The sequence below is a fragment of the Engystomops pustulosus genome, chromosome 2, assembly GCF_040894005.1.
Source record: "Engystomops pustulosus chromosome 2, aEngPut4.maternal, whole genome shotgun sequence".
NCBI lineage: Eukaryota > Metazoa > Chordata > Amphibia > Anura > Leptodactylidae > Engystomops > Engystomops pustulosus.
Window position 1 is genome coordinate 12333776 of NC_092412.1, and position 19428 is coordinate 12353203.

Sequence of the window (19428 nt, forward strand, 5' to 3'; positions counted from 1 at the left end):
CATCAGGAGTACGCGGCCACAGAGGAAGCCGGCGTGGGACCAGGACGGGATCATCATGGAGTCCGGAGCCAGGTGAGGTGAGCATGGACCTGGGGGAGCGGGACCGCGGCAGCAGGCACGGGTGCACCCGCGATCCGTACCGTGACACTTAGAGTTTGTACCACATTTACTGTTGACGTGAGCCACAATTCTGCAGCACACTCAGGGAAAACAACTGTTGTCATCAAAACCACCGAGAGACCAGTTGTTTATGGTGATAGACAAAATACAGTTGTGTGCAGTTGTACGCCTGCTCTGTCCTATAATCAGGAAGGTCTCCTCTTACCTGGTGATGTGAGGGGCCGGTGGTCCTCCATCATCATGTCCTTGTACTGGTCCTTGTGTCCTTCTATATACTTCCACTCCTCCATGGAGAAATAGACCGTGACGTCCTGACACCTTATAGGAACCTGACACCCACAATGACACAGTCATCACCCAGGCACCTCCCTTGTGTTATTGTACAATGTCCCAGCATTCCCGGCAGCACTCACCTCTCCGCTCAGCAGCTCAGTGATCCTGGAGGTAAGTTCTAGGATCTTCTGCTCATGTATCAGTGAATGAGGTGGAGGCTCGGTGATGGGGCTCTGGGTCCATCCTCCTGACACACGGGGGGTCACACACTCACCAGACGACTTCCTCACTACTGTGTAATCCTGTGTATGGGGAGACACTGATCACTACATAGATCCTAAGAATCCTTCACCTCTCCAGTCATTTCCCGCTGTTATTCCTAGAGATAAGAGCCGTGTCCTGGGAGACTCTCACCTCTCCGGTTATCAAGGAGATCATCTCCAGGGTGAGCTCCAGGATCCTGGCCGCCATCTGCTCTCTGTCCTTCTCCCGGATCCCTGGTGGACCCTTCACCATTATAACGTCCTTATACAGATCCTTGTGTTCTCCTACATACTCCCACTCTTCCATGGAGAAATAGACAGCGACGTCCTGACACCTTATGGGAACCTGACACCCACAATGACACAGTCATCACCCAGACACCTCCCTTGTGTTATTGTACAATGTCCCAGCATTCCCGGCAGCGCTCACCTCTCCGCTCAGCAGCTCAGTGATCCTGGAGGTAAGTTCTAGGATCTTCTGCTCATGTATCAGTGAATGAGGTGGAGGCTCGGTGATGGGGCTCTGGGTCCATCCTCCTGACACACGGGGGGTCACACACTCACCAGACGACTTCTTCACTACTGTGTAATCCTGTGTATGGGGAGACACTGATCACTACATAGATCCTAAGAATCCTTCACCTCTCCAGTCATTTCCCGCTGTTATTCCTAGAGATAAGAGCCGTGTCCTGGGAGACTCTCACCTCTCCGGTTATCAAGGAGATCATCTCCAGGGTGAGCTCCAGGATCCTGGCCGCCATCTGCTCTCTGTCCTTCTCCCGGATCCCTGGTGGATCATTGATGGAAAGGATCATCTTTAGGAGAAACCTCTGGGAGTCCTGGATCTATAGAACCTGAGGAAACATGAGAAGAACTAAGAGCAAACTCTATATGAAGCAATTGTGTCCATGACATGTGTGATGTGACAGATGGGGATTCTCAACTACGGCTCCGAGCTTACATTGGAGGGGATGTCCCTGAGGATTGAAGGAACAAGTTATAAACTGTGAGGAGTGGACTACAAAGCTTGGTAGTACCGAAAAAGGTGGTTTGGCACCCAAGATCCTGGAGCTGAAGGACAGGCTGCTGTTCGGGTTTCAGGGTTTTTGGAAAACGTGGCAAGTTGATTGATTGCTGAGCAGCTAACCAACTAGCCTGCACCCCCTTATCAACCACAGCTCTGTAAAAGAGGCAGGGTCACATGTCCAAGCCTCATCACAGACAGGAAACGGAGCTAGGGAGTGGTTATTGCTCTTGAAAGGGTCAGAAAGGCAGGGACTTTTTAAAAATGAGCAATAGCCCTTTTCAGGGCACATCGGTAAGAGGAAGAGGTTGCTGTTTCATGTGGAAATCTGGAACATATTGTCCTATTAAAGGGCACTGCATATTGTTACTTATAGGGGTACATGTCTCTTTGTTTTTGCTCTGGTCCCGGCGTGACAACATTAAAGAAGACCATCGCCGGGATAGGAATGAAAAGGAGCAGGGGCGAGTATCTGTAGTTTGTTTTTTCTTAATTAAAGTGGTTGTTTTCCTTAAATTATATAATTGGGAGCCTCAGATCAGCCAGTCACCCCTCTCCACACACATCTTAAATTCAATATTTATTAAGCATGGTTACCCAATTAGGTGCAGGGTAATGGAGCCGTGATGTGGGGATAAGACTTTTTCTGTGTATACCTTATATTACTTCTCTGATTCAAGCAGGTACAGGATTGTGCAGCATGTACTTGTAGGCCCCAGTAGGCCACACAAAGTTGAGATATTTTCAATTACATGGCAGACCATGCTTCAACATCTGCTGGATTATCTTCACCACCCTCAACTTTTGCTGAAAATGAAGAGCCCTCCACCTGACCCCCCTTCAAAACAGCAAAGCTGTCTCAGAAAAAAGTCAAGTCAAGATATTTGTCCAAACTCAAATTTCGACAAACCTATCCGTCAGCAGTTATGACACTGGACTGTCACCCCTTAATAATTGCAAATAGTGAGCATAAAAAAGTAATGAACATAATGCTATACACACTGGGGTTCCAGATAAGGCTTTATATAGACACAGAGGTTGAGGGGAAGCTGTATATAGACATTGGGGTGGGAGGCTACATATAGACACTGGGGATGGGAGTAAGGCTGCATATAGACACTGGGGATGGGAGTAAGGCTGCATATAGACACTGGTGATGGGGGTAAGGCCGCATATAGACACTGGGGATGGGAGTAAGGCCGCATATAGACACTGGGGATGGGAGTAAGGCTGCATATAGACACTGGTGATGGGGGTAAGGCCGCATATAGACACTGGGGATGGGAGTAAGGCCGCATATAGACACTGGGGATGGGAGTAAGGCTGCATATAGACACTGGGGATGGGAGTAAGGCTGCATATAGACACTGGTGATGGGGGTAAGGCCGCATATAGACACTGGGGATGGGAGTAAGGCCGCATATAGACACTGGGAATGGGAGTAAGGCCGCATATAGACACTGGGGATGGGAGTAAGGCCGCATATAGAAAGTGGGGATGGGAGTAAGGCCGCATATAGACACTGGGGATGGGAGTAAGGCCGCATATAGACACTGGGGATGGGAGTAAGGCCGCATATAGAAACTGTGGATGGGAGTAAGGCCGCATATAGACACTGGGGATGGGAGTAAGGCCGCATATAGACACTGGGGACGGGAGTAAGGCCGCATATAGACACTGGGGATGGGAGTAAGGCCGCATATAGACACTGGGGATGGGAGTAAGGCCGCATATAGACACTGGGGATGGGAGTAAGGCCGCATATAGAAAGTGGGGATGGGAGTAAGGCCGCATATAGACACTGGGGATGGGAGTAAGGCCGCATATAGACACTGGGGATGGGAGTAAGGCCGCATATAGAAACTGTGGATGGGAGTAAGGCCGCATATAGACACTGGGGATGGGAGTAAGGCCGCATATAGACACTGGGGATGGGAGTAAGGCCGCATATAGACACTGGGGATGGGAGTAAGGCCGCATATAGACACTGGGGATGGGAGTAAGGCCGCATATAGACACTGGGGATGGGAGTAAGGCCGCATATAGACACTGGGGATGGGAGTAAGGCCGCATATAGACACTGGGGATGGGAGTAAGGCCGCATATAGACACTGGGGATGGGAGTAAGGCCGCATATAGACACTGGGGATGGGAGTAAGGCCGCATATAGACACTGGGGATGGGAGTAAGGCCGCATATAGACACTGGGGATGGGAGTAAGGCCGCATATAGACACTGGGGATGGGAGTAAGGCCGCATATAGACACTGGGGATGGGAGTAAGGCCGCATATAGACACTGGGGATGGGAGTAAGGCCGCATATAGACACTGGGGATGGGAGTAAGGCCGCATATAGACACTGGGGATGGGAGTAAGGCCGCATATAGACACTGGGGATGGGAGTAAGGCCGCATATAGACACTGGGGCTGGGAGTAAGGCCGCATATAGACACTGGGGCTGGGAGTAAGGCCGCATATAGACACTGGGGCTGGGAGTAAGGCCGCATATAGACACTGGGGCTGGGAGTAAGGCCGCATATAGACACTGGGGCTGGGAGTAAGGCCGTATATAGACACTGGGGCTGGGAGTAAGGCCGTATATAGACACTGGGGCTGGGAGTAAGGCTGTATGTAGACACTGGGGCTGGGAGTAAGGCCGTATATAGACACTGGGGCTGGGAGTAAGGCTGTATGTAGACACTGGGGCTGGGAGTAATGCTGTATATAGACACTGGGGCTGGGAGTAATGCTGTATATAGACACTGGAGTTGGGGGAAGGCTTTATATAGACACTGAGGTTGGGGGGGAGGCTATATATAGATACTGCGGTTGGGGGGAAGCTTTATATAGATACTGGGGTTGGGGGGGGCCATATATAGATACTGGGGTTGGGGGAGTTTATACATAGACACTAGGGTTGGGGGAAGGCTACATATAGAGACACTGGGGTTGGGGAGGAAGGTTATATATAGACACTAGGGTTAGGGGAAGGCTATATGTATATAGACACTGGGGTTAGGGGAAGGTTATATGTATATAGACACTGGGTTTGGGGGAAGGCTATATGTATATAGATACTGGGTTTGGGGGAAGGCTATATATAGACATTGGGGTTTGAGGGAAGGCTGTAAATAGGTTCAGAAGACCCTTTTTAACAGCTATAAGTAGTAGTGTGGATGTTTAGTGAATGGTGCTTACATATTTTAAAGTATGATTGATGTTGCCATACATATGTTTGAACAGTTCAAGAAATTTTAATTTTCCCCTTGGGGACAAATGAAGTCTTATTATATAGACACTGGGGGTGGGAGGCGGCTGTATATAGACACTGGGGTCGAGGGAGGCTGTATATTGACACTGGAGTTGGGAACTGGGAAGGCTGTATATAGACAATGGGGGTGGGGGGAGGCTGTATATAGAACCAGAGGATAGTGGGAAGGTTATATGTAAACACTGTAGGTAGGGGAACTGTGTATAGACACTGGGGCTGGGGGGAAGCTGCATACATATATACACTGGCTGGAGGGAGGCTGTATACATATATACACAGGCTGGGGGAAGGCTGTATATAGACACATTGGGGCTGGGGGGAGGCTGTATATAGACACTGGATAACGGGGAGGCTGTATATAGACACTGGATATGGGGGAGAGATTGTATATAGATACTGGATATGGGGGGGGAGGCTGTATATAGACACTCAGGGTGGGGCGAGGCTGTATATAGACACTCAGGGTGGGGCGAGGCTGTATATAGACACTCAGGGTGGGGCGAGGCTGTATATAGACACTCAGGGTGGGGCGAGGCTGTATATAGACACTCAGGGTGGGGCGAGGCTGTATATAGACACTCAGGGTGGGGCGAGGCTGTATATAGACACTGGGGGGGCAGAGGCTGTATATAGACACTGGGGGGCAGAGGCTGTATATAGACACTGGAAGTAAGGAAGCTGCATATAGACACTGGGTGTGGCGAGTCTGTATATAGACACTGGGGGTGGGGGAGGCTGTATATAGACACTGGGGGTGGGGGAGGCGGCATATAGATACTGGGGGTGGGGGAGGTGGCATATAGAAACTAGTGGTGGGGGAGAGCTGTATATAGACACGAGGGGTGGTTGATGGCTGTATATAGACACTGGGGGTGGGGGAGTCTGTATATAGACACTGGGGGTGGGGGAGTCTGTATATAGACACTGGGGGTGGGGGAGTCTGTATATAGACACTGGGGGAGTCTGTATATAGACACTGGGGGTTGGGGAGTCTGTATATAGACACTGGGGGTTGGGGGAGCTGTATATAGACACTGGGGGTTGGGGAGTCTGTATATAGACACTGGGGGTAAGGAAGCTGCATATAGACACTGGGGGTGGGAGAAGCTGTATATAGACACTGGGGGTGGGAGAAGCTGTATATAGACACTGGGGGTGGGAGAGGCTGTATATAGACACCGGGGGTGGGAGAGGCTGTATATAGACACCGGGGGTGGGAGAGGCTGTATATAGACACCGGGGGTGGGAGAGGCTGTATATAGACACCGGGGGTGGGAGAGGCTGTATATAGACACCGGGGGTGGGAGAAGCTGTATATAGACACTGGGGGTGGGAGAGGCTGTCAGTCAGTGACACAGACATTAGGGACATCTATACCTTACAGGACATTATCTGTTCCATCAAAATGTTGTTGTTTTATAGTAGGGCCGCTGTTAAGGAGATCGCACTGGTTTCGGACGCCATCTTGACTTAAGAAATCCCACAATAAGGGACTTTCCGGCATCTTAAGTATTAGCCAAGGGTCACGCTGGGGGTCAAGCACTATCCAGGTCAGACTTCATTTTATATAATGTTTTTGCTCGTCTGTCAGCTAATTCCCTGTGACATGTAATGAGAAGCCAGTCTGTCCTTCATCTTTAGTTCTATATTTAGATTTTTGGTGTCAGTTTATCTCTTTCTTCTCAGGGAATGAGTATAAACAATATCTGTGTACAAGGTCCCTGAGAACCGAGAGCAATGAATTCACTTCTTGTAGAATGTATTAGAGGGCGGCTGTAGTACATTTATACTAAGCCTAGAGCATCCAAGCCCCTTATCTCCTTGTCACGCCCTCCAATGCTCACTCTTCTGTCTGTGATATTATGCATCTGAGACATTAAACGGGAGAAGATCTTTACATACACTCATTTTATGTTAAAGTCCCTGGTACCGGGACAACCATGAAAGGGTTAATTCGAAAGCCATTGTACAACATGAAGTAAGGACTGTTTGAAGTCCTAGATAAAAGATCTCTAACACTTTGGGGACTTTGCCTTAAACCTTCCCCCATCATCTTCCTTCCCTTCCTGGAGAGGAATAGAACAGGTGATGGATATTATGTGGAATAACTACATGGGATATTCCTGATGCAACCTTAAAAATAGGCAAAAATGTGCGAAGAATACCCTGTGCAGCTATGGTTACCAGGAAATACTAGAAGTTATAAGTCATTGACAAGAAAAACTGAAAAATAGGTGCGGAGATAAAGGGTTAAATAGAAAAGAATGAACAGTTTATGCGTTCAGACTAAATCGAGGGCAAGGACAGCGACAGGGAGAGAGGAAAGTATAACGCGTTTAATATTCCATAAACCCTCCAGCCATAGATCCCAGACAAGGATTATAATATTTACGTCATTTATAATAGAGCTCCAGGAGCATGCTGGGAGTTGTAGTCCCTCCATATAGTGTGTGTGTGCTCCTGGAGCATGCTGGGAGTTGTAGTCCCTCCATATAGTGTGTGTGCTCCTGGAGCATGCTGGGAGTTGTAGTCCCTCCATATAGTGTGTGTGCTCCTGGAGCATGCTGGGAGCTGTAGTCCCCCCATATAGTATGTGTGCTCCTGGAGCATGCTGGGAGTTGTAGTCCCTCCATATAGTGTGTGTGCTCCTGGAGCATGCTGGGAGTTGTAGTCCCTCCTCTGGTCACTTACCTCTTCTCTCCTCAGTACAGGACACTCTCTATGTCACACACGTCTCCTGCTCACTATCCACTAGTCATGTGACCCCGGGAGTGTGATGTCACTGAGGGGCGGGCCTCCTGCTCACAAGTCATGTGACCCTAGAGTGTGATGTCAGCGAAGGGGTGGGGCCTCTGGCAGGACAGGAAGAAGCCGTGGATGAAGGACCTGTGATGATGTAATAGATCATGTGATGAGTGTAGGCGGGGCGCTGGTTATGAGGGGAGGGGCAGCTCAGCACTGATCATTATAAATCTGAGGGAGCGTCTACACGTTCAGTTTTTCAGGTACAGTTTTTGGAGCCGGTAGGTGCGGATAGTAATGGGTGAGACAAGTAATTGGAAGGTGCTGCTCCTTCTCCTACTTTTACTCCTTTCCTGGTTTGGCCATAAAAAACATTATAAATGATAACAGATCTAATCCGTGTAACACTCCAGGTCTGATACCATACACTATCATAGTACTTTATAGATCTCCAGAGATAAATTCTATCGTAGAATAGTGTCCATGTTATTTTTATGTTAGTTATGAACACTGATCACATTTACACTATTACAGTTACTCATACAATACAATAACCAGTACATTGGACACAAGCCACACGCTCATAGGTCACATGCCCAGGGCCGGCGCAGCTCGCAATGTTACTGAGAAACATAGTTTGCTGTTAGTTTTTGGCGAGGCGGGCAATGTTCTGGCACGATGCCACGGCTGAAGTTTGGGACATTGATGGCGTGAGCGCCTCCACTTGGTGTCGCTTCTGCTGGGCACAGGCCAGTGGAGACAGGAGGCATCAGACCACGATGTTGTGGTGCTTGGCCACAGTTGGTATTGGATGGTGTCCGCACTGCTCCCATATTGCCGCTCCCACAGGGCATGAATGTGCACAACCTAATGGAGGGAGGATGTTAGGCAGCGCTTGTATAAACTTCGTTGCAGGCAGCAGTGTAGACCTGGTGGAGGAAAGAAGTAGCCCGGTAATCTGTGGGACTCAGTCCTGGTCCTCAATTGCTGTATCCTCATCTGAGTGTTGTTTGCCGGTAGCCCTGTACCACTAGGGCGCCGTTAGTGAGGGACTGGTACTGGATTCACCGAATGGGTGCGAAACCTTGGGTTCTGGATGTTGACCGGACTTGTTGCTGTTGGGTGGTTTATCTTGCTGGATCGTTGGGGTTTACTACCATATCCCAATCAGGAAGCCTTCAGTAAATGGAGCCGAGACCTAGGAAGGAAGCCTCAAGGATTCGGTAGACAAGGGGAGGAACAGGTGAAAATTGGGAAAAATGCTGGAGCACAGTTACAGGCAGCGACTTAGTGATGCCCATAGTTATATATGTCACATCTAGAGTTTAATTTCACCAATATCCAGGCTAAGATGGTGAGTATAGAGCAGATGGCTGCTAGCAGAGACAGAACAATCATAGTCGCAGACAATATAACATGAAAGCCAGCTCACCATCTGTAAGAGATTTTTATCTAGGGCTCAAAACAGTCCTTATCATTTGTAAGGTGAATTAACCCTTTTTAGACCGGTACCGGGATGAGAACAGACACTAAGGCCCCTTTCCACACTGGCGTTTTTCATGCGCGAGTTCTGCGCATGCATTTGACGCGCAGAACTGGCATTGCACTCTGTCCCATTGTTTCCAATGGGTCTTTCCTCATTTGCGTTGTTTTGCACGCGCGTGCTTGCGTTTGTTTTGACGCGCGTCAAAATCGCAGCATGCTCTACTTTTGCGTTTCACGCACGTTTTTCACGCCCCATTCAAGTCTATGGGGACGCATCAAAAACGCATTGCACTCGCGAACATTGCGAGTGCAATGCGTTTTAAATGGATGGGTTGCTAGGTGATATAAAAAAAAAAGTCAGGAAGTAGACAGGAAGTAGTGTCTGGGACATTTGCCATTACAGTAGTGTGCTGCTTTGCCTCAACTTCTCAAGAAGCCAAGAACTCTGGATGTTGAGAAGCTGATCTCATTGGTTCATGGGCATCCTACTCTGTGGGATAATCGCAGGAGCGATTATCATGACCGGTGCAAAAAGGAAAAGTTATGGCTGGAAATCAGCAAGGACCTCTTGGGCCAAAAGTGGTCTAAAATGTCCACAGATGAGCGCGAACTTGCATGTAAGTTTTATCATCTTTTTTGGTTATTCCAAATGTTCTATTTCAAAGTGTGAATTTTAGCAGTGTGTAACTATTTTGTGTTAATGACTTTGCCTCTGTTTTAACTAGGCAAGGACGTGCAGCAGAGGTGGCGGAGCTGCCGCGACCAATGCAAAAAAGATATGCGTGCCCAAGAAGGCCACAGTGGCTCTGGTCGCTCACGAAAGCGGCCATATTGTTATCGGGAGCAGATGCGCTTTTTATCTGACATATTTACCATTGGCCCGTAAGTTTGCCTTTGTTTTCTTTTTAAAGGGATCTTGTCTGTCTATGCATGTGCCTTAATAATTGTTTTTGCACTATATTTAGTTGTGAGCAATTGCACGTTTGTTTTTGTGTATGGAGGACACCAAACATTTGTGCAAACACAGCATAATTTATTGTTTTTGTTGTTTGTATTTTTATTTTTTCTGCGTCAAGTATATGTTCGTTATGTTTAGTGTTTGATTTATTGATTTATCAGCATGTTAAAAATAATACTTTTACATTTGCTTTAATCCAAATATTAGTACTGAAGATAATTTAGACACGGAGGCAGAGGATGCAGCCATTCATCCCCCTGTTGCGCCGTCAGCTGATGTGGCGACTGTGGACAGGGAATCGCCAGCTGCTGCAGAGGACGCCACTGCAGGCCCAACCTCGGCAGAACCCGAACACCTGCAGGTGGCTGAAGCAGGGGAAGAACAGAGTACATCTCCTGTCCCCAGAGGACGGCGTGCAAGAAGGGCTCCCCCTGGCAGAGTGCTGGATGAAAATGTCCTTAATTATTTGGGCCGCAGGGCACAGGAGGACACTATAGTGACCTACCTGCGCAGTCTTGCGAACCATATGCGCCGTGTGCCGCAGGAACACCTCCTCCGGTGTCAGGGGGCATTTTCTATCATTCTGGAGGCCTGCTGTCCACCCAACAACCCCACTCCGGTCTTTGAGGCCCTGGAGCAGTGGCGGTTGTATGGTCATATTGTCCCCCGACCCCAGCCGCTGCCACCACCACCACCTCCTCCACCTCAGGCCCCCCATAGTTTTTATTCGGGGACATACCCTGGCCAAGAATTTGGCCATTCGCAAAGCAACATTTATTTTGGTGCTGGTGCTCATAATATGCCTCAAGCACACCAGCAGTATGCGAGTGGCAGCCACAGTTTTCAGGGCCGGGCATCCTCTGTGTTAGTTCCCCCACCTTCCCCAACACCTCGTTTTCCTGCGCCAAGAGGTGAGAGGCACGATTCACCTGCACATAATTTTATGCAGTTGTAATGTTTGTTAATTTTTCTTCTTTGTGTTTTTGATGGCTATTCGGCCTATTTGTTTTCTCTTTATTATTTTTTAACCAAAAGTGTGGCTTTTAACATTTTGGATGCAATAAAAAAAAAATATGTATATAGTATTTTGGTCTTTAAGCATTTATTTTATAAATCGAAAATTATATAGATTTGTGTATTGTCTTGAAATATATAACAATTTTATTCAGATACATACGTAGTATAACCGAAAAGTATCATCAAACAGATGGAATAAAAATTAAAGATAAATATTCTTTTACACAACTAAATCCCCACCATTAGACAGAAAATAATCTGCAAATTGATTTCCAATACGCATTCCAGCTAAAGCAGGTCTTGCATGATGAGTGGGTTCAGTAGTAGCAACATCAGCATATATTTCTGGCTGTGGATTCTCCGGCTGGTCATACATGCGACAATAATTATGTAAAATTACACATGCTTTGATGACACAAATGACATTTTGTGGAGATAGCTGCATTGATGATTGAAAAACCCTCCATCTGCTAGCAAATATACCAAATGCGCACTCCACAAAACGACGAGCCCGGCCCAGACGAACATTAAAAATTCTGCACCTTAAATCCAAGCCACGGCGTGGGAAAGGGCGCATAACATGATATGAGAGTGCAAATCCCTCATCTGCCACTATAACAAATGGTAAAGAGGGCCCAGAAGAACCTGGCAAAAAACGGGGTTCAGGAATGTCAAGCTGACGGTCTGATAAACGCTTTGACATTCGAGAAGCACGGAATATACCAGCATCAGCAGCAGAACCATGGGCCCCAATATCTACAATTATAAAACGGTAGTTACTGTCGGCTAGTGCTAACAAAACCACAGAGAAATACCGTTTATAATTAAAATATCTGGATCCAGAGTTTGGTGGCTTCTGTACACGTATATGTTTTCCATCCAGGGCGCCAATACAATTTGGAAAATTTGCATTTTCCTGAAAGCCATGCGCAATATCCAACCATTGCTGAGAATTTGGCGGAGGCATCATGGTGCGTCTCAAATGGGACCAAATAACAACACAGGTGTGAATCACAATGCTTGCAATGGTTGAAGTCCCAATCAGAAAAGTAAAATGGAGGCATGAAAACGAATTTCCTGTAGCCAGAAACCTAAAATGAAAAATAAAAAAAAATTAATACACATTTTCAAAATAATCCTTTAAACTTAAAAAAAAACATACCGGAGGGTAACCAGAAGACGCTCCTCCACAGAAATACTTTTCCGTAGCCTGGTATCCTGAAATGTGAGTGCAGGACGAAGCTCCGCCACCAATTGGTCAAACAAGGTGATTGATAAGCGACAAAAGCGAATAAACTTGTCTGGGTCTTTGCGGAGGTCCAAAAACAAAGTATGAAAGACACCTTTGGTGAATCGCTGAGATACAATTGGATGAACCCATCGCCTACGCTTACGCCGGGGGGGGGGCAACGCCAGAGATCACTTCGCTCACCATATTTCTGAGATATATACCAAGACAAAATTACATCTTCCAAAGTATCAGAATCAGACATGGTTCAACCAAAAAATGCTACAAGCAAAAACACAGAGGCCAAGCCAAGCAATGGAGACCATGTGCAATCATGTGACTCTATTAAAAAAACCCTTTTATGTGGAATTCTGGGACATCTGGGTACCAAATTAAAAGAATCATGTGATTTAAAAACGCGCGTGAAAAACGCACCAAACACGCTACGAAAACGCTAACAACACGCACGTGAAAAACGCAAAAACGCTAATTACTCCAAGGAAAAATGGAACAAAAACGCAGCCAAAAACGTCAGTTTTTCACGCATTGCACCCTGACGTGAAATGCAACGCTAGTGTGGAAGGGGCCTAAGACACACCAGTCTCTTAGAAAATTCAAAACTCACAATCTTTATTAACAGTGATGTAGAGTGGTCAGCATGACCCCCGGATAAAACTAAAATGGCGTTCGCTTGGTCCAAAATGGCGCCTGTAGAGGAATATATCTCTCACACCATCCTTGGTTCATCGCTTCCCAGAATTAGATAAAAGCTGGCTTTCCCCACCAGATCTTTGTGCTATATGCTTAAGAGAAAGTTTGTACCCTTGCTCTATTTCCGTGTATTGATCTCCCATTGTGACCCCAGACCTGTTCCCCTGCTGCCAGCCCTAAACTTCTGCTCCATTTCTGACCCTTTGCCACCTGTCTTGACCTCCTGCCTGTCCCCAACCACGAACCACGGACAAAGTCGCAACTGTGGAATGACCTGGTGGTACCACGTCGCAGCAATTCCATCCCGCTTTCCAGTGGCCTCTGGTGAAATCTGGGTGCCACTTAGATTCCAGTCCCAGGTATCGGCTTATGTCATTGTCCGCGGTGGTCCAGGGGGTTCACTACCCCAGAAGCCTGACAGTAAGATCCGGCCATGGACCCCACCAAGGTTCCGCTATCTAAACTGGCTGATCTTACCAGCAGATTGCTACGCAAGGTGAACAACTTGGACAAGTCACCATTATGCTGCAGCAGTTGATTGCCAATCAGCTACAGAGTCAGATCCCTGTGGCCTCTCCTGCTACCCCAGTTTGTCTGCCTGCAGCTGAACCCAGGCTGAGACTCTACATGCCTACTAAGTATGATGGGGAGTTAAAGACGCACTGGCTGCACGAGACCTGCCGTCTACTCTGAGTAAACTCATCTCGCTGGCCACTCAGATTGATATTCGGTTTAAGGAGCGTGCTGAGGAGTTACATCTCGAGCATCTGCAAGCCCGGGTTTGACATTGGCCTCGCTTAGCACCTGCCTTCCAAAGGCCGCTATAGCCTCCAGCCACGCTGTCTGCAGAGAAACTTATGCAGGTGGACAGAAGGCGACTTTCCCTCCAGTAACGCGCGAGACGAAAATATAATAACGTTTTTTCACTGCGTTTAACCCCGTAATGAAAAATAGCAGCAAAATAAAAAGTGATCAAAAGGTCGTACAGTCCTAAAAATGGTAGCATTGAAAACGTCATCAAAAGTTGCAAAAAATTACACCACCCACAGCTCCTACACCAAATTGTGAAAAAGTTATTAGCGCCAGAAGATGGTAAAATCATTTTCTGTTTTTGTACAGGAGGTTTTAATTTTTGTAAATTATGAACGGAATCTACCTGACTTCCATCTACCTATTCGCTAAATCAACTGCGCTGGCAAGCCCCACTGGGAGGCTTCAGTAGCCGCACCAATCCTGAATGAATGCGAAGCAAAATCTGTAGGCGCATGACCTAACAAAGCAAGTGTTTTTCTAAACACCGCCGTAAACTGAAACTGGGACAAGGCCAGCCTGTCCTGATGCACCAGCAAGCTTGAATACCCAACCGGTCTACATGCTTGGTAACTCTGCATAGACTGGAACGGACAAACTCTTTAACCCACCAACTGGGCCAAGACCACATTTGCCCCCTTGTATCCTAACAGCTCTACTTACCAGTTCGCTCACTCGGAAAGCCCCTAAAAAGGCCAATGAAAATGCTGCCGAAAACAGCAAAACCTCATATGAAGATCCGCACACCCTCGGCAACGCTTCCACTAGCTGCGCCAACAAGGCAAAAGACACTGGTCTCCGAGCATCTCGATGTTGTGGGAATGACCGTCTGTAACCCTTTAACGCTTGCTGAACTACAAAATATTTTGTTGCATCGGGTACCCCATGGCACTTCAACCAAAAAGCCAGTGCAGTCAATTTCTTTGTCACTGTAGCCGGAGGGACACCTTCATCAAACTGTCTGGACAAAAACACCCTCGGCAGCAAATCACCATCCACGTCTGATGCCCCAATCTGTTGACAAAAACCCGCCCACTCTAAACCCCAGCATACACCTTCCAAGTGGCCGGTGCCACTGATGACATCACACACTCGAAAGCAACCCAAACGGCAGGTCCCACAATGGAGAAGGGCAGAAATATGGAAGACGATCCGCCTCTGGCGCCAGCAGCCGGAACCTGTCCCACTGGAAACGAGAGAGTGCATCAGCAACACTATTCCTCACCCAAGCAACATACTTAGCACACAACCAAATATTGGACAACAAACATCTCAACACCAAGAAACGCAAGACAGACACCACAGGGGGAGATGACGCCGACTGCTCATTGATACACTGCATTGTGACAATCAGGCAGTAGTTCACATGTATGCAGCGGCCTGCAAAACACTCCAAATACACCACCACAATTGGAAATAACTCCAACAAAGCCCTCTGCCATCCATATGTCGAGCCACGCTTCCGCCAACCACCGCTTCTGGAAAATAGCCCCACAACCCTGGGAACCAGAAGCATCTGTAAAAAAACTCCAAATCAACACTGCTCACCCAGTCCGCCTGCCACAAAGACCTACCATTGTACAAATCCAAAAACTGCGACCAGACCGTCAAATCCGCCCGATGACCTCCTGACAATCTGTTAAAATGTTTGGTATGTTTAATCCCCGCCGTGGCTGCAGCCAAACGGCGACAAAAAACCTGGGCCATTGGCAAAATCCTACAAGCAAAGGCCAACTTTCCCAGCAGCAACTTTCCGCTTACTCCTCACCGGATCAACCACCGCTTTCAAATCCACCAACCTGGACTGAGGCAATCTACACTCCATCGCTGCCGAATCTAATTCTAATTCCTCTACACCTAGAGGAGAGGCGATTCTACCATCACCATAGACAAAGGTTCTTTACTGTAAGAGCAGTGAGCCTATGGAACTCTCTGCCGCAGGAGGTTGTTATGGCCGACTCTATGTACATGTTCAAGAGAGGCCTGGATGACTTTCTGGAGAGAAAAAATATCACGGGTTATGGGGATAAAACATTTATTTAATTCTTGAAGGTTGGACTTGATGGACTTGCGTCTCCTTCCAGCCTTATATACTATGATACTATGCCCAGAAAACTCAACACAGTTGTCGGCCCCTCCGTTTTACCTGCTGCCAGCGGCACTCCGAAGCGGGCAGCCACCCTTTCCACTGTATGCAACAACACCGAACAAACCCTGGACTCTACTGGCCCAATACACAAAAAGTCATCAAAGTAGTGAATGACGGAATCCGCAAAAGATTCCACCTTCAGCACCCATTCAAGAAAGGAACTAAAACTCTCAAAATACAAGCAAGACAAAGAACTTACCTTCCCATGTACACCCCAACAAATGGAATGAGTCAGGGTGCACGGGCAACAAACGAAAAGCTGCTTCTATATCCGTCTTCGCCATTAGCGCCCCTGGACCGCACTTCCGTACCCACTCAACTGCTTTATCAAAAGACACATAAGTCATCGAAGACAACTCTTCCCCAATACCATTATTAACCGAATCCCCCTGCGGATAGGACAAATGATGAATGAGCCTAAATTTATTAGGCTCCTTCTTCGGGACAACCCCCAAAGGAGAAATACGAAGGTGCGGCCAAGGCGGGGTCTCAAACAGCCCCGCCATCCTCCCCAATTCAACCTCCTTCAACAGCTTTTCCCTCACAACCTCCTCACAACCTCTTACGCTGAATTCAAATGACTCACTAACCTCTTAGACCCCTTAGCTTGCCTCGGAATCCGAAAACCACAACTAAAACCCTCCTCAATGCAGCTGCTACCCTGTCAGGGTATCTATTTATAAACTGCCGCATCTGCTCTACCCTCACCAGGGTCGTCCCCTTTTCTAACAGAATCCGTGGCTATGGGGTCTAATCTTCTTAAAACACCTGGTGTATCCATGATTGCCTCCACAGTGGGAACACTCATATTTAAATCGTCAGGAAGTCCCGAACCGACACAACCCCTCGTTAAACTGCCAGCAGCAACGAGGGAATTCACTGGATGGCAGCGCCCGCTGGGCTGTGGGCGCTGAGCCATAACGACAGGACTGAGGGCCCATTCTAGCTACCATCAATTTCATCCACAAGGCAATATCCTTGTGGTCCCAGCGCATAGAAGGCCTGATAGCCCTTCTCTGCTGGAATTGCTCGTCATAGCGAAGCCAAGCCACCCCCCCATACGACCTATATGCTTCACCTATCGGGTCCATGTAGCAGAAAAGGGCCCAGCAATGCTCCGGCGCCTTTTCCCCGATCACACTAGTATAAATTGCAAATGCTTGAAACCAGTTCCAGAAAGTACGAGGAATTAAACGATGACGACGCTCATCCTCATCTTCCTTTTTGCCCTCATCCAATCTAGCCTTGTCGACAGGAAACCTCTCCAACGGCAATAATGTAAATAAATCTACGTATTCATCCTTCCAGATTTTTTCTCTCACATCCTGCTTAAGATGAGACCCCAGAGGACCCTCAAAACAAACATACACCTCACAATGCGCTGCATCAGACAAGCGCCCATCCAAGACAACGGGAGGGTCCACCGCTACAGGTGTTGGTTCCACAAACTCAACAAGAGCCGGCGGCGCAGCAGGAGCCGCCCATTCAGACAAAGGGGAAGGGGCAGCTGCCAGGTCCATCGGTAACTGAGGAGCACACCTATGCAACAACTCCTGGAAACCCTGAAACACTTGTGACAATAAAACCTGCGAATCACCCCCAGCACCAAACGCAGCGGTGGGCCGTGAACTCACAAAAGGGACCACAGACATACCAGGGGAGCTAGACACCACAGGAACTGAAGGGGAAGGGGAAGGGGGGGGGGCAGGGGCTACTCCTCTGTACTCACCAGGCTGATGCACCAGAGGCAACGCAGATGTCAAGCCTGATCCCAGATGTGGCGTCTCAAACGGAGTTGGCGGGGCCAGATCTGACTCGCCCGCAGACAAGGACAACACATCGTCAACCAAGGGTGGGCTGATATCCACTGATCGCATTTCCCTTGGCGTTGACTCCCGTGACCTGCTGGCTGCATGGCTTAGCACTGTTGGAACTACAGGCTGCAGTACCTCAACTGAGCCAGGAGAGGGCGAGGGGAGAGGTTCTTGTGGAACTCCCTTCCCGCGCTGCTGACTTCTCCTGCCCTCCGCTGACACAGAAGCACTGCCGATGGAGGATGCAGCGCCGCTTCCTCTGACAGTGCCACAACGCGACACTTCCGGCGCAGGAGGCAAGGCTGCGGCCCCCGATCTCCGTCCACACCACGGGTCGCCCGCCACCCGCCTCTGCCCGCCTGTGGCCTAGAGATGTAAGGGGGGGGAAGCCTGAGTGTGCTTCCACCCCGCTGCTGCAGCAACCCTGGCCGGACCCACGGCACTGCGAGTCGGCCTCTGCTCCACTTTGCCGGATCCAGACTACGGGCTCAAGGGCTCGGGAGGCCGCAGCTCACCTCCGGGCTGGTTCCCGGTCTGCTCTACTGGGACCGAAGACTCGCTGTCACCTGGAGACAGGACAGCCGCCAGCTGGGCTGCGAGCCAGTCAGCCCCCCACTCAGGCAACAGCCGTCCGCAGAAGATCCTGGAGCCACTCGGCCATCACTTCTGACAACTTCGGATCCGACCAACTGCAACTACTTCCGCAACTTCTTCTGGTCATGCTGGTCCCAAGAGGAAGTGGATCCGACGTGACCTGTAATTTAACGGTTAGTGGCTAGCTGTACTCCTCCTCTTCCTCCTTTATTCGCCCACCCCACATTAACCCTATGCTGGCTTTTACCACAGGTCAAAGCGGGCATACGGTCAATGCTACGCCTGACCTCCTGTCCTTATCTTTAATGGAGCGTGAAAAGGTTAAAGTAGAGCATAGGAGAATTCATTCAGGCACCAATGATCATCTGTCACAAAAGGTTAAAGAGAAACAGAGTCAGAATTCTTGCTAGCTGGTAGGTGATCAAAGACCTTTGTCATGTAATAAAATGTTAACTTTATAATAATCATACAATGTGATTTTCTGAATTTTATTTTAGATTCTCTCTGTCACAGTTAAAGTATATGATGAAAAATAAAAGACCTCTCCATTCTTTGTAGGTGGGAAAACCTGCAAAATCTGCAGCATATCAAACACTGCCTTTTACGGAAATCACTATATAGCGCTGGTCAAAATGTCTTTTCTACCACATTGCTTGCGGACATCAGAAATCAGCTTGGACCGCGCACCTTAAGGCGAATTGGGGAAACTCTATGGATTTTTTTTAATGATCAGCAGAAGTCATCCAAATGAAGGAAATCCAATAATAAAGATCTGGACTGGAAATGTTCATACTACAGGAAATGTTATCATGGCTTCTCTCCTATGTGAGTTCTCTGATGGGTAACAAGACGTGATTTATGGGCAAGACATTTCCCACATTCAGGACATGAAAATGGCTTCTCTCCTGTGTGCGTTCTCTGATGGATAATAAGACTTGAATTATTAGGAAGGCCTTTCCCACATTCTAA

General features: G+C 48.2%; 3 protein-coding genes across 3 annotated transcripts in view; 1 reads left to right on the forward strand and 2 right to left on the reverse strand.

Moving 5' to 3' along the window:
- Positions 1 to 19428, reverse strand: part of LOC140119760 (uncharacterized) — a 215424-nt gene that overhangs the window by 173408 nt on the left and 22588 nt on the right. The window lies entirely within an intron of this gene.
- The window catches only part of LOC140119974 (uncharacterized), a 39561-nt gene that overhangs the window by 3828 nt on the left and 16305 nt on the right, over positions 1 to 19428 (reverse strand). The window lies entirely within an intron of this gene.
- LOC140119867 (uncharacterized) lies at positions 7965 to 11170 on the forward strand. The gene is made up of 3 exons (XM_072139296.1): positions 7965 to 9795; positions 9904 to 10060; positions 10344 to 11170. The coding sequence occupies exons 1-3, from the start codon at positions 9768 to 9770 to the stop codon at positions 11089 to 11091; spliced, it is 933 nt and encodes a 310-aa protein (XP_071995397.1). The 5' UTR covers positions 7965 to 9767; the 3' UTR covers positions 11092 to 11170.

Excerpts from the sequence above, each read along its gene's own strand:
- LOC140119867 (XM_072139296.1), top strand. The coding sequence starts at position 9,768 with ATGTCCACAGATGAGCGCGAACTTGCAT. Across the intron at positions 9,796-9,903 it reads AGATGAGCGCGAACTTGCAT|GCAAGGACGTGCAGCAGAGG; the intron begins GTAAGTTTTATC and ends TGTTTTAACTAG. Across the intron at positions 10,061-10,343 it reads GACATATTTACCATTGGCCC|TACTGAAGATAATTTAGACA; the intron begins GTAAGTTTGCCT and ends TCCAAATATTAG.